This window comes from Chamaea fasciata, unplaced genomic scaffold (assembly GCF_029207755.1).
Source record: "Chamaea fasciata isolate MVZ Bird 193981 ecotype frontalis unplaced genomic scaffold, bChaFas1.0.hap1 SCAF_21, whole genome shotgun sequence".
NCBI lineage: Eukaryota > Metazoa > Chordata > Aves > Passeriformes > Sylviidae > Chamaea > Chamaea fasciata.
In genome coordinates, this window is record NW_027094106.1 from 3,912,939 (window position 1) to 3,926,008 (window position 13,070).

Consider the following 13,070-nt stretch of genomic DNA (forward strand, 5'->3'; position numbering starts at 1 on the left):
GGGGTTTACATTTGGAGAGCACTCGCTGCATGTCTACAGCTTGAAACTTGGAGTGTAAAAATAGCATAAAAGCCAAGACTGGTGTGAGAGACTCCAGGAGGAGAGGCAGGCACAGCACATGCCAGCTCACATCAAACCACTTGTCCCCACACAGGGGACATGGTGCAGCCCTGAAAGGCTGTGGGGGCTGCAGGTGCCGTGAGGATCCTGCACTGGGGGCTGTGCACAAGGGGACAAAGACAGCGAAAACCAGCTGGGAGGGCTGAACGAAGCAGTGACAGAGGAGGTTGGGGTCAGCTCTGTTGAATCACTGGGGTCGTGCTTGGTCACTGCAACCCCGCCGGCACAAGGTGAGCCTCAAAATTGCTGACTGCTCCCTGCTGCCAGGAAGGGAAGCCAGGCCAGCCAAGGGAGGATTTCCCTACCTCTAATAGGGCTGCTTGTACTTAGTGCATGGTGAAGTCTTGCAGATACTAAAAATAATCCATGTAGACCAAAACCACGCCAGGCCAGATGGCCCCTGAGCAGGCAGCCCTATAAAAAGCCAGCCCCAAAGGAGCCCATTTTCCTCTGACAGAGTCTTTTCTCATTCCCCAATGCAGCAGCAACGCTGGTCATACCCACTGGACTGCTCTTCCTGCCATTCCTCTTCACAGCTTTGTCCAGGAATAAGAGAAGTGGCTTTGGGAGATGAGTTACCCCAAGGGGCTCATTTTTTTCCCCTTGAGACAAGGGGTTTATTTTCCTCCACGTGCCTGCACCTGCTGAGCCCAGCACAGCCATGGGTTTATGGGCAGCATTTCCCACGGCCACCATGGAATCAGAGGCCACCCCGTGGCACTTCCATGGGAATGGTGACACTCCAAAGGCCGTTGTGTTTGGCTTCCCCAGCCCACCATGTCCCTGCCCAGCAGCGGAGCCGCTCAGCATCCTCAGTCCCGCAGGGATTTGGGGCTGGGGGGGAGCAGGGGGGTCCCGGGGTGATGGAGGAGCTGTTGTTGGCAGTGGGTGGTTCTGCCACATGGACTGAGCTTGGGAAGAAGCCTCTGGCTCTGTTTGCATTGACAGTGACCCCTTGGCCCCACGAGCACCGGCCCTGTCCTCGCTGCCAGCGCTTACAAGGCAAGACTCCACCACGAAGGAAGCAGCTCCAGTTACCAGGGAAAGAGGGATAACCAGGCTTAGAGGGGCCCTGCCTCTAGCCAGGTAGAGGCTAGGGAAATCCGTATTTTTTGGACTGTGTGGATTCATTGGCCTGGCACCTTAAAACCACAAAAATATGAGGCCTTGGTCGACACTGGTGTGCAGTGCAGAGTACTCCCATCAAGACATGTGGGGGAAGAATCTGTTTCTCTTGCTGGAGTGACAGGGGGATCACAGGATTTTACTTTGGTGGAAGCTGATGTGAGCCTGACTGGAAATGCATGGAAGAAACACTCAGTTGTGACCGGCCCAGAGGCCCCATGCATTTTGGGCATAGCCTTCCTCCGAAATGGGTATTTCAAAGGCCCAAAGGGACTCAGGTGGGCACTGGGGATGGCAGCTGTAGAGACAGAGGGTGTTAAGCATTGAACACCTTGCCTGGACTACCAGAGAACCCATCTGCTGTAGGACTTCTGAAGGGGGAAGAGCAACGAGTGCCAATTGCCGCTTCAGCAGTGCGCTGCCGAGAGCGCAGGAGCCGGGAGAAGCCTCCGTGCCCATGCCAGGGCTGAGTCACCCTGGTCGTGAGGAAAGGAGCTGTGTGCGTGTGGGGAATTAGGCAGTCAATCATGCTTTCAGCAAGCCTGAAATCATCTGTGATATTTTTATTTCCAGATTCCTGGCTTCGATTTCTGTGGGAAGGTTGTTCCCGACGTCCCGCCCGCGGTGACGCCGCGCCGAGGGCAGCCCTGGCACGGGGCTGGTGAGCCAAGCCTGGCTCCATCCCATCCATCCCAGAGCTCCCCTCATGCCTGCCCCACAAGCTGAGGACCGGGGGCAAATTTCAGCAGTGAATTTGCTTTTCAGCCCCTCGGTCGCCCAGGGGAAGGTGGGCACATCTTCTCTTTGGCTGCCAGCTCTTCCCTGCCACCCCGGCACACCTCAGGGGCTGTGACACCTGCCGTGGGCAGGGAATGGTGTGCAAGTGAGAACACTGTTTTGGGAAAACCTGGGAATAGAAGGAGCCTGCTGGTGATGCCTAGAGAGGCTACCTGCAACAGAGGCTAGACGGAGTTAAAGGAATAAAGTCATTATTTATTAAAAGGCCTTAAAGGATGCACCCCGGGCAGTCCAAGAGCCTGGCCAGGGCCGTAGCCAAGATGGACCCAAGGCTACACCTAAGATGGACTCCTGGTCACGAATTTTCACACTTCCATAAGTTTTGGTTCATTTACATATTGGGGTTATTTGTCCAATTACAGCTTCAGGTAATGAAGTCGCATCCTCCCAATTTGCTCTCTCCAGTTCCCTGTTGTTTATACTTTTGGGGCCTGAAGCATCACTGGGAAGGAGCAGCCATATGAGCCTCTGTGCTAAGGTGAGGAGAGCAAAGCAAGCTGTGCCTTTATAAAAGAGCATACCGAAAAAAAATAAAAGCAAGTAAGTCGTCCTTGGTTTCAGAAGGATGAGATGTGGCATTTGCCCCTAGAGAAGCTGTGCCTGCCCCTCCCTGGAAGTGTCCAAGGCCAGGTTTGATGGGGTTTGGAGCAACTTGGTCTAGTGGAAGGTGTCCCTGCCCATGGCAGGGGGATTGGAATTAGATGGTCTTTAAGGTCCCTTCTAACCCCAACCACTCCATGATTCTCTGATCTCAGGAATGTGTTTTCTCCCAAAGCCTCAGCCCCTGGGGCAATGTAAAGAGGAGGATTTCAAAAGGTTGTTTTTTCTGGTTGGTTTTTCTGGGTTGGTTTCTTCATTTTTTGCCTCCTTGGTCCCTGGTTTCTGCCCACAGGCACAGCCTGAACCCGCTTGGCCCAAGCCCAGCAAGAACAACTAAAGCAGCTTTGTTTGGAGGGATGCTCATGAACGATGCTTGGAGCTGGGAAACCACCACCAATTCCTCAAGCTGGAAGGAAAAAATGGTGGGAAAAAAGCTTTACATCTCCCACAAAAGCTTTGGTGTGAACAGCAGTCGGCGATTCCAGGCTCAGAATCCAAACCGAAACTGAGCAATCACACACATTTTTTTTCCTTGTGGAGCCAAAAGCTGTTCCTGTCAGGCTGTATATTTGCTCTCTGATTAATATAGGAGATTTTCCCTTTTTTTTTCAGGGAAGAGAAATGGAGAAGCTGACAGCAGCCTGTGAAGTATTTGGCAAAGGGTGTCTTTGTGTCTTTTACGTTGCGTGTAGGTAGCGCTCGGTATATTTGCAAGCTATAAATAGCCCCGTACTTATATACCTCCCTCCACATATTGTTTCCACTTCTTTTGCAGACTACCTGCAAAACACAGACACCCTCTGAAGCTGTAAATACAGCCATTACATTGACTGACAGCCCATTCTCCAACATTTTGGTGCAAAACGCCTTTGTGTTTTCTGAGGAATGGTGCAGGGACGTGGCCTATATATTCTGGGGTGCCAATGCACCCAGAAGAATAAGGTGTCCTAAAGCTGTAGCAATGTGCTGGATATTTCATGGCAGATTTTCAGATGGTTGAGAAATTTTCTTGGTGTGGGTGTCAGATTGGGGTGGTGGAGACTTGGCTTCTCCTTTCAAGATGAAAAATACAGTAAAAATTTTGGTAAAGGGAGCTACAGTAAATAAAACCTTTTGTTTTGGTCCCTCCAACCCAAACAGTCCTGTGATTTTTATCATTTGGGATTCCTCCCAAACAGAGGTAAATCTTTAAAGGGAAGAATTCCCATTTTTTTCCCTTAAGAAGTGCTGGAACAAGATCCTGGGACTTTTTTTTGGGGAAAAAAAATGCTGCTACCTTGTATTTTTCCTTGCTTTTTCCAGCTTGATTTCTCAGTCAAGCCAGCCCCTTTTACACCCAGTTGCATTTCTTTGGCTACGGACACATCCGTACAGTCACCGCCGTGTTTTCCCAATTCTCCGCCTGAACCATCCATCCTAACACTGCACAGAAATGTGCTGGGTTGCCTTTTTTTTTTTTTTTTTTTTTTTTTTTTTTGTCTCTCGAGGGCTTCCCTGCCTCGAAGCTGAGGGCTTGTGGAGGTTTATCTTTGTTCAGCACTCACTCAGGAGAAAGAGGAAGGAAAGGCGCTGTTGCCCGCCTGCTGCTCCGTTAAAAATAACTCGGCCGGGGCTCCCAGCCGGGCTGAAGGTCACTCCCCCGAGCCCCACTGGTGCAGATATGTCACAAATGACCCGTTTTGGCACGTTTTTCTGATGGTTTAGAGGCAGCACAGAGCCTGGAGGAAGACAGGATGCTCACTGCCCAGCTCGGCTCCAGGCTGTGCATGGAGTTTATTTTCCATCCTAGTGACACATCCAGGGTTCCCCCTCCTGAATGTCAGGGCATGACGGCCCTGGTGGGATCTCTGCAGCTGGAGGGATGATGCTGGAACATCCTGACTCCCTTTCTCCCATGCTGGTTGGTGCACAGGGCCCGGCCCCCCAGTGGCTTTTAATTTTTCATTTTTAATATTTTTTTAAAAAAAATTCAGATTACTTTTAAAATTTTTATTTTTAATATCTTGTTATTTTATTTTTTTTTCTTTTAAAATGTTTTAAAGTTTTCTTTCTAAATTAAGTGTTTTTAAATTTTACTTTATTTTTATTATGCTGTGCAGGTCAGGCACTGGCTGAGATCAGGGCAGCCCCAGGTCTCAGCAGGGTGACCCTGGTGACCTGCAGGGGAACAGGAGACGAGTGCAGGGCAGAGGACAAACTCCATTCCTGTCCTCAGCATGGTTCAGTGTGGGCAGCCAATCTCCTAGGAAACTGCAGGAAGGACTCATGCAGTCAGAACCCCCGTTTCCCCTTTTTCCCACTCTTCAGTCTTCAAAAGAAATTACGTGGTAAAACCGCAGCTCACTGTCCCATGCAGAGTGTGGGGTGCTGATGTCGCCTGGCATTCCAAAAGTCCATGCTGGGATGAGCACCCTCCTGCTGGCCGCAGGGCAGCCACCCTCCCCGCGCCAGGGTGAGGAGGGATGAGGTGGCTTTGCACCACTGTTTACATCCCCACATCCTGTGGGCATTTTTGGCTTCAAAGCCACTGTGATGTTTGTCCCCTGACAATGGACACGAGCAGTCCCTGCTGCTGTGATATCCTGCAATTCCTGCTTGGCAGGGGAGGGAAAAGTGCTGGGGATATGAAAGAGAGAGGCAAACCCTGGTGATGCTGGTCCAGGGCCAAGCAAGTCTCCGGCCATCACCCTCCCCTCGGTGAACATCACATCTCCATGGAGAGCAGGAATCATTCCTTCTGCCTGGTGAAAACCAGACCTTTTTTCCATTTTTGGCTTCTGCTTTTGCTGGAAGGAAACACAGAGTGAAATTTTGCCCACAGGGGGAGGGCTGAGTTAACGACCCCAACCACCAACCCAGCCCCAGGTATGTGAGGAACCCTTGGTGCTGCCTGGGAGCCTCCTGTTGTGTTATTTGTTTTCTCTGTTTCCCAAACTCCAGCAAAATCCCAGGAATGACACACCACAAAGGCACTTTTTTTTTTTTTTCCAGGAGGCATTTTTGCATCAGGGAAAAACCCATTTGAGTGTCAGAGGGAGTGTTGTGGTGTTCCCCCTTCAATGGATATTAATGTATTTTCCTGCCTTTGAAATGAACTGGAATACAGTTTAAAAATATATATATAAATAAATAATGGGCCAATACCGGTCTGGATTAATAAACAGAGGCTCCCAAGCGTGCTGCTGGGGGAAAATGCCAGGGAGTTTGGAAACACCACAGGATCCAAGCTCAATTCTAGTTTGGGCAACCATTCCAGACATGCCCCAGATGGGGCACTGCACCTGGCAAAGCCCCACTTCCAGCTTCATTGTGGACAGGGCCACGGGAGAAAACCTAAAAACATGTGCTTAAGAGCTGCCGCTGTAAAAGTCTGAGGCTGAAGTGAATGTTAATTTTCAAAGCCATTTGCAGTGGGATCAGAGCTGGAAAACAGGGAGACTGTTCTGTGCAGCCATGGCCTCCTACAGAAAATCCTTGTCCAGACAGATTGTCCCTACTCATTTTCCCCAGATGGGACACCCGGCCTCAAAATCCTGTGGCAACCAGGTGTTCCCAGGATGTCATCTCTGCCATCCACGGCCCGAGGTGGGCTCTGCAGAGCTGGCACTGCTGCAGCCCTGTGCTGCGAATCCGCATCATCCCCTGCATCCTGGTGGGATGCACGGCACGCCTGGTGCTCCCCTGCCACCTTCAGTGGCTGCATTTGTGCTCCAAGGAGCCAAACCCCGCCGGTAACCACACTCCCACACCACCTAAAGGTGCAGGGGGCAGCACGGCATGCACAGCCAAGGGAATGTATTTCCAGGAAGGGTGTGAACAGCAAAGCTCCAGCCCTGAGCATCGTGGTGGTGAGGATTGATGTCTGAGCCCTCAGGGAGCAGGATTGACCCACAGCTGCTGCAAGTCCTGGCCAGGGGATTAGAAATAAACCCCTAAGCCTGGCTCTGAAAGGTCGGCTGGCGTGTAACATTTAGAAAAGCCTTAAACTGTTATTTCAAGGAGTATTTTTTTTTTTTTCTCCACAGGAAAAGCAAATATCTAAGCTGTAAAGAAAGAAATAAGAAAAAAAAAAAAAAGAAGGAGAAAAAAAAGCTGTTCCTGACTGTCCCTTGTGGATGGGGATTTGCTTTTTGTGTACTGGGGTATGCAGTGAAAGCAAGCCTGGAGCAGAATGGCAAACGGCAGTGGCACTGCCACATCTAATTAATTAATAAATTAATTAATAGTCCTGTGTGCGACAGCCCTGGGGCCAGGGCAGGGTGTTGGAGCAGCACATGGGGCAGCCGCACCTCAGCCGGGTTGATTTAGGAAGGTGAGAGCTGTTGACAGAAGAGATTTACACCTCCTGGTGCCGCATTAGCTGCTCTGTTCGGGGCAGTAAACCCTGAACTCGGCTCTCCTTGGGCTCGCAGCTCCTCTCCTGGGAGCCACCCCTGCGGGTGCGCAGCTGTGCTGAGCTCAGGGGGTGGCAGCGAGAGCCCTGGGAAGGTGTGGAATGAGCATCCGAGGGCTGCGTCCTGCATCTGCCACCCGTTTCCATCGCCCTCTGGGCGAAGGTGAACTCGGCCTGAGCGAGGCGCGGAGATGCGGACGCTAAACCACGCTGGCGTAGGGACAAAGAGGATGAAACAGTCCTCTCAAAGCCCTGTGATTCCGCCCCAGCCTTTCGGGCTGTATCTGCCAGCTCTTAACCCGCAGTGTGCCGGCGGCTCGGGCTCCGTCAGCGCCTGTTCCCCATCGCTGCCCAGCCCGGCCGGAGCCTGCGGTCCTCACAGCACACAGCCTGCTCTCTCAGCCTTTCCAGCCAACATCATTTTTTCCCCATCTCAGAGCAACAAAGTGGAGAGAAAAGATTAATCTTCCACGGCTTGTAAAACCCTTGGAGTGAGGAGCGTGGCGTGGGTTCAGCCCCTCTGCTGGCTCTGGGGCGGCTCCGGCCGTCCCGCTCCCCTCGCCCCCAGCCAGCAGCAGCACAAATCCACAACTTTTTGGGAGAATTACTCCTGATTTCCTTCTGTAAGAGCAAGATTAAAATCCAAACTGCCTGTAGGCTTTCATGTCTTGTACAGCGATCAGTCAGCCCTGGCTGGGTCCTGCTCTTCCTCCCACGCCGCAGCCGCGGAAAAATAATAATAATAATAAAAAAATCCTCAGTAGCCTGGGAGGTGTTAAATCCATTCCTTTCTTCTTTTTATGGCTCTCTTAAGCGTGTCTACGTCCAAAAGTTTTTTACCGTGGGGGAAGCCAAGATAAATAAGGAGGTTTGCCCTTTGTTTCAGGGCTGACCCGCTACAGAGGGGAATCCCCCACCCTGGAGGGGCTGCCGGGGATGGAGCCCAGCTCCCCCCACAGCCCGGGATGTCTGTGCACCCTTTGCTCGCAATACTGAGCGTGTTTTCAGCCCGTTCTCCCTCACTGACTAATTTACAGCTTCCAGTCGCTAATGGTTTTCGTGGATTGCTTAATTATAGGTGGGGTGGATGGCGCTGCCTTGTTACCAGGGCTGCCAGATGTTCCCTTTGTAACTCTCATCTCAGTTGCTCCCAACCTTGTCAAACTTTAACCTCTGCAGCTGGGACATCATCTTCGTGCTCTTTTCCACCACAAGGACTGGCAGCATCCCATGAAACTGGGAGGAGCAGGAACGACACAGCCTGCACCTGGCCTGGTGGAAGGGACTGGTGTGTGAGGCGGGACACTGCTGGTGTGGGAGAACGTGGCAAAAGGGTCAGGAGACGCTGGGGAGAGCAATGGGGGTCTCCAGGTGGTACATGCACAGCTGTGGTCACACAGCTTGGGCTTTCTGTGTCTTGTTTCTGTTCTCCACCTGCACAATAGGCACTAAACCAGACCTGCACCTTCTCGTGTGCAGGTTTGTGGTGTGGGGCCTCATCTAAATCACGCCCAGGGGGACACCAAGAACCCTCATTCCAAAGGCCTTGCTCCAAGGGCAGCATGTTTGCCCTGAAACAGGCCTGGGCAGCTGCCTGTCATGAGCTTCCACACAGGCTGCAAGGCTGGGGGACGAGGGGTCCCATCCCACCCCCATCTGAGCTGCTGCTCTGAGAGCAGCCCCCAGGTGATGGGGGTGATCTATTGCAACAGGTCCTCTGTGCCCCTGGTCAAGAGCACATTTTTTGTTAATATTTTCACATCACACCACCTCTTCCCAGGCACTTGGTGGAAATCTCTCTAATGAGGACAGGCTGAGGGAACGGGGCCCGTTCAGCCTCAAGAAGAGAAGACTGAGAGGGGACCTCATCCATATCTGTCACTATCTGAAGGGGGGATGTCAAGAAGATGGACCAGGCTCTTCCCAGTGGTGCCAAGAAATAGGACAAGAGGCAATGGGCAGAAATTCATGCCCAGGAAGTTCTACCTCAACATAAGGAAGAAATTCTTTCATTTACATTGACCAAGCACTGAACCATCTGCCCAGAGAGGGTGTGGCGTCTCCCTCACTGGAGATATTCCAGAACCCTCTGGACACACTCGGTGCCGTGTGCTCTGGGGTGACCCTCCTGGAGCATGAAGGTTGGACCAGATGAGTTACTGTGGCTTTTTCTAGCCTGGTCCATCCTGGGATTCTGTGAACCACTCAGCCCCGTGAGCCAGCGAGCTCTGGGGCAGACTCTGGCCGAGGGCAGCACCACTGCCTGGGGGGCTCAGCAGCAGGAACAGCACATTTCCTCCCAAAACTCTCATGAGAGGCAGATGAATATAATGACAGAGCTTGAAGCAAAGCCAGCCTGCAGGGCTGGGAGCTGTGCTTCTTGCAGGAATCCCTGTGACATGCTGGGCTGAGCTCTGGAGCACCCTCTGCCTCCCACGCCTCAGCTGTGGTGAACCGAAAAAAATGAGTTTATCAGATTTGAAAACTGAACCTGCACTTCTTCAGGACCTCTGCTCCACTGGAAGCTGCAGAGCATTTTCTATAAATGAATTTACATAGAAATAAATAAGCTAGAGCTCCTCCCTGAGATGTCTGCTGTCACTTCCTCTCCAGCTCTGCCTTGGGTACATTTCTGTAGAAGTTGGGTTCGTCACCCTCTCAGCTGGAGAGCAGTGCCAGTCACCAACAACTACAGGCCTCTTCCAGCAACTGTGGGAAAACTGGAAGTACCTGAAAGGTCAGAAGTTGGTGTTCACATGGGGAGAGTCACTGGGAGCAGGTTTGAGCTGGGTTATGGAAAAACTGCTGGAGTGAGGGAGCCGGGTCAGGTGCACTACATAAAAAGACCCACAGATGTGGCGGTGGTGGTGGTTACCCTTAGCTGGATCGTACAGTGGATTTTGGGGGCAACCCTCTTTTTCCAGATCAGGGTAGCTCGTCACGGGGCTGCTGGTGGTCTCTGCTGTATGGGGGAGCTGCTAAAAACGGTCATTTTGCTGCTGGAAGAAGTAATTCAAGTAGCCCATTGCAGAAGTGATGTAAAGCCCTTGTGTGGTGTAACTGGAGCTGTGGCCTGTCCAGAGCCAGGCAGGAGGGGGACAGGGAACCTGGATAAATAGGGGAGTGAGATGGGTTGAGGCCAGTCCTGCTGCATAAATCCTTGCAAAAACTGAAGTGCCTCCAGGATAAACCCATTCCTCAAACATGGATGTTCTGCCTTCGGCGTGGGGACAAGGAGCACTGAGGAGTGTGAAGTGGGATGTTCCAGGATGTCTGGGACATATACAGTGAGAGGCTGGTGCTCAGGTTTTACCACACAGGAGGTCCCTTGGATCCTTTCTCTGTCTCCCTGCAGTGACAATTTACATCTCGTATTTCCAGAGACAAAGGCAGCCCGGCCTCTCTCTGCACACAGCACATTGATGGGAACAGTGTCAGTGGTTTCCACAGGTGTCAGGCAGGGATTTGTAATTCCAGGGCTCCTGCTGCTATCACACAGTGATAATCCTGATCCCACCAAAGGCAGTGGACATGGAACTGCCATGCTTCCAGCGGAGTAGGAGCAGGGTTGGGGCACACTCAGCTTCCAGCTGGAAGTAGGGTGCTGGAGGGGACCCAGAGAGCATCACTCTTAGGCAGCCCCCTTAGACCCCACAGCATTCCCACCTCCTCCTATTGCTCCTGATATTTTTTAATATTATTTTTGTGATGGAAACTTCACCTCTCCTCTTAACTTCATAAGACACAGCTATTTCCTCTGGACTGTTTCCACTGCCCACAAACCTGCCCACTTCTCAGCCTGGAAATCTGCCAAAACATCCACAGGCTCAGAGAGCTGGGCTCTGCAGCCTGGAGAAGAGAAGGCTCCAGGAAGACCCCAGAGCCCCATCCAGTGCCCAGAGGGGCTCCAAGAGAGCTGGAGAGGGACTTGGGACAAGGGCCTGGAGCAACAGGACAGGGGCAATGGCTTTAAGCAGAAGGAGGGGAGATTTAGATTAGATACGAGGAGGAAATTCTTCCCAGTGAGGGTGGGGAGTCCCTGGCACAGGTTGCCCAGGGAGGCTGTCCCTGCTCCTGGATCCCTGGCAGTGTCGAAGGCCAGGCTGGACAGAGCTTGGAGCAGCCTGGGACGGTGGAAGGCGTCCCTGCCCATGTCAGGGGTGGCACTGGATGCGCTATAAGGTCCCTTCCAAGCCTCGGCCGGGCGGCAGCGGGGCCGGTGCCGCTGCCGGGGCTGCCCAGGGCGGTGCGGAGCCCCGGGAGAGGCGGGAGCGGAGCGGGGCGGTGCCGGGGGCGGCGCCGGGGCCGGGCGGGCGGAGAGGTGCCGAGGCATCGCCGTGCGAGCGGCGCCCCGTGTGCCTCCTGCGCCCCCGGCCAGCACCCCCGGGCCGGGGCATGGAGGCGGCGCACAGCATCCCCGTGCTCGACGTGCTCCGCCGCTTCGGGGTCAGCGAGAGCTGCGGGCTCAGCCCGGAGCAGGTCCGCCGCAACCGGGAGAAGTACGGCCCCAATGGTCAGTGCGGGAGCGCCGCGGCATGCGGGTGGGATGGGGCATCCCGGCTGGGACCCTCCACAGGACCCGAGCGGGATCGGGATGTGGACCCGGAAAGGTCCGGGGTGCTGCCGTGGGTCCCCCCCAGGAGCATCCTCCCGGTCTCGGCTGTGCGGAGGATCGGTGGGGATGTGCCGCGGGACACCTGTTGGTTAGGGCAATATTTACTGGCTTTAATTGAAGGCTAATTACTGCGGCTACGGGCGGCCAGGAACGTCGGCAATTAGCGGGGTGTTAATTCCGCTGGCGGAGTGACAGCGGGGAGGGCCAGCGATATCTCGTTACCAGGAAGGAAAGAGGGGAAGGGCTCGTAGCCTGTGGGTGACAGGGGGAAGCCCCAAAACCAGCCGGGAGAGGTGGGGATGCGGGGGGATCTGGCTCGCCCCTAGGGCAGCCCTGGCTGCGGGTGCTGCTGTGGGACAGGGAGGCTCTGGGGACACTGTGCGTGTCCCAGCCCCGCCTGTGTCACACCGACCCGGGGCACCCTCTGCCAGCAGCTGGGCATCGCCACGGCGTTGAGAAGGGGAATTTTTAAAACGTGTGTTTGGCAAGTGTTCGGTGTGCCCAGGAGGGGCTGGCTGGGGTGTCCGGACCGACCCAGGTGATTTTAGGGTGGCTTTGTTCAGGCTGTGACCGAGGGCGGTCGTTAACTCTGCACGGCAAACAGGAAGGTTTAGGGTGGTTTGCTCCAGTGCTTTGGAGCAGCGAGTCCCTTCTCAAACTTCTGCGAGGAGATGAGTCTGTAAACTCTCCTGGGGCTGGAGCTTGCTGCATCTGCTTTTTTGCTTGACCCTCATGGATGAAGCAAAGGAAAGCCTGAGGGGATGCTGGCAGGATTGCTGTCTGCATTTCTGTTGGGAGGGCTGTGTCAGGTGGGATCAGAGGGCTGTGACTCCTCCAGCCCTGTGAGCAGCCGTCCTGTGCTGTGCTGAGCTGTGCTCAGGGCCCCCCATCACACCAGTGCTCCCTGTCCCAGGCAGCTTCAGCCCCATTCCCTGAGCCAGCATGGTCAGGGCTGGGCTTGGGAGCTCCTGCCGTGGAGCACCTGCACAAGCTGCAAGCAATGGAGCATCACATCTGCCCCTGTTAGGCTTGATTTTGGAGAGGGGCAGCTGCGGAGCTGTCTGGTTAACTGGGAGGAGCCCCTCTGCCTTGGGGGCTGAAGGCAAAATACATCCTTAATGCAAAATACATCCTTATCAAACAGGTGGTTGGTTTGATTTCAGGGTATAATTGCACCCAATTTCTGCACCGTGCCCTGGCCCCACAGGGACATGTGGCAGGCTGCAGGGTGCTCTGTGCCGTGCAGCAGGGTGTCACCGATGGGCATCGCCATTGTGGGGCTCCTGGTGGCTTTGTCCCCCTTGTTTGCCCAAGTGAATCATCACCACTGAGTCAGGCGTGTTGGCTGCTCGGTGGCACCGGGCTCTGCCTTGAAAAGGGGAGCTCAGAGGTGTGACGTAGGTACAGAGCAAAGGGTTA

General features: G+C 53.8%; 1 protein-coding gene across 4 annotated transcripts in view; it reads left to right on the top strand.

Moving 5' to 3' along the window:
- The first annotated feature begins 11,368 nt into the window (after positions 1–11,368).
- The window catches only part of ATP2A3 (ATPase sarcoplasmic/endoplasmic reticulum Ca2+ transporting 3), a 54,524-nt gene continuing 52,822 nt past the window's right edge, over positions 11,369–13,070 (top strand). For all 4 annotated transcript variants that reach the window (XM_066201675.1, XM_066201678.1, XM_066201674.1 and 1 more), the window contains exon 1: positions 11,369–11,549. In XM_066201675.1, the coding sequence (XP_066057772.1) occupies positions 11,432–11,549 (118 nt within the window). In that variant the 5' untranslated portion in view covers positions 11,369–11,431. The remainder of the gene's footprint in view (positions 11,550–13,070) is intronic.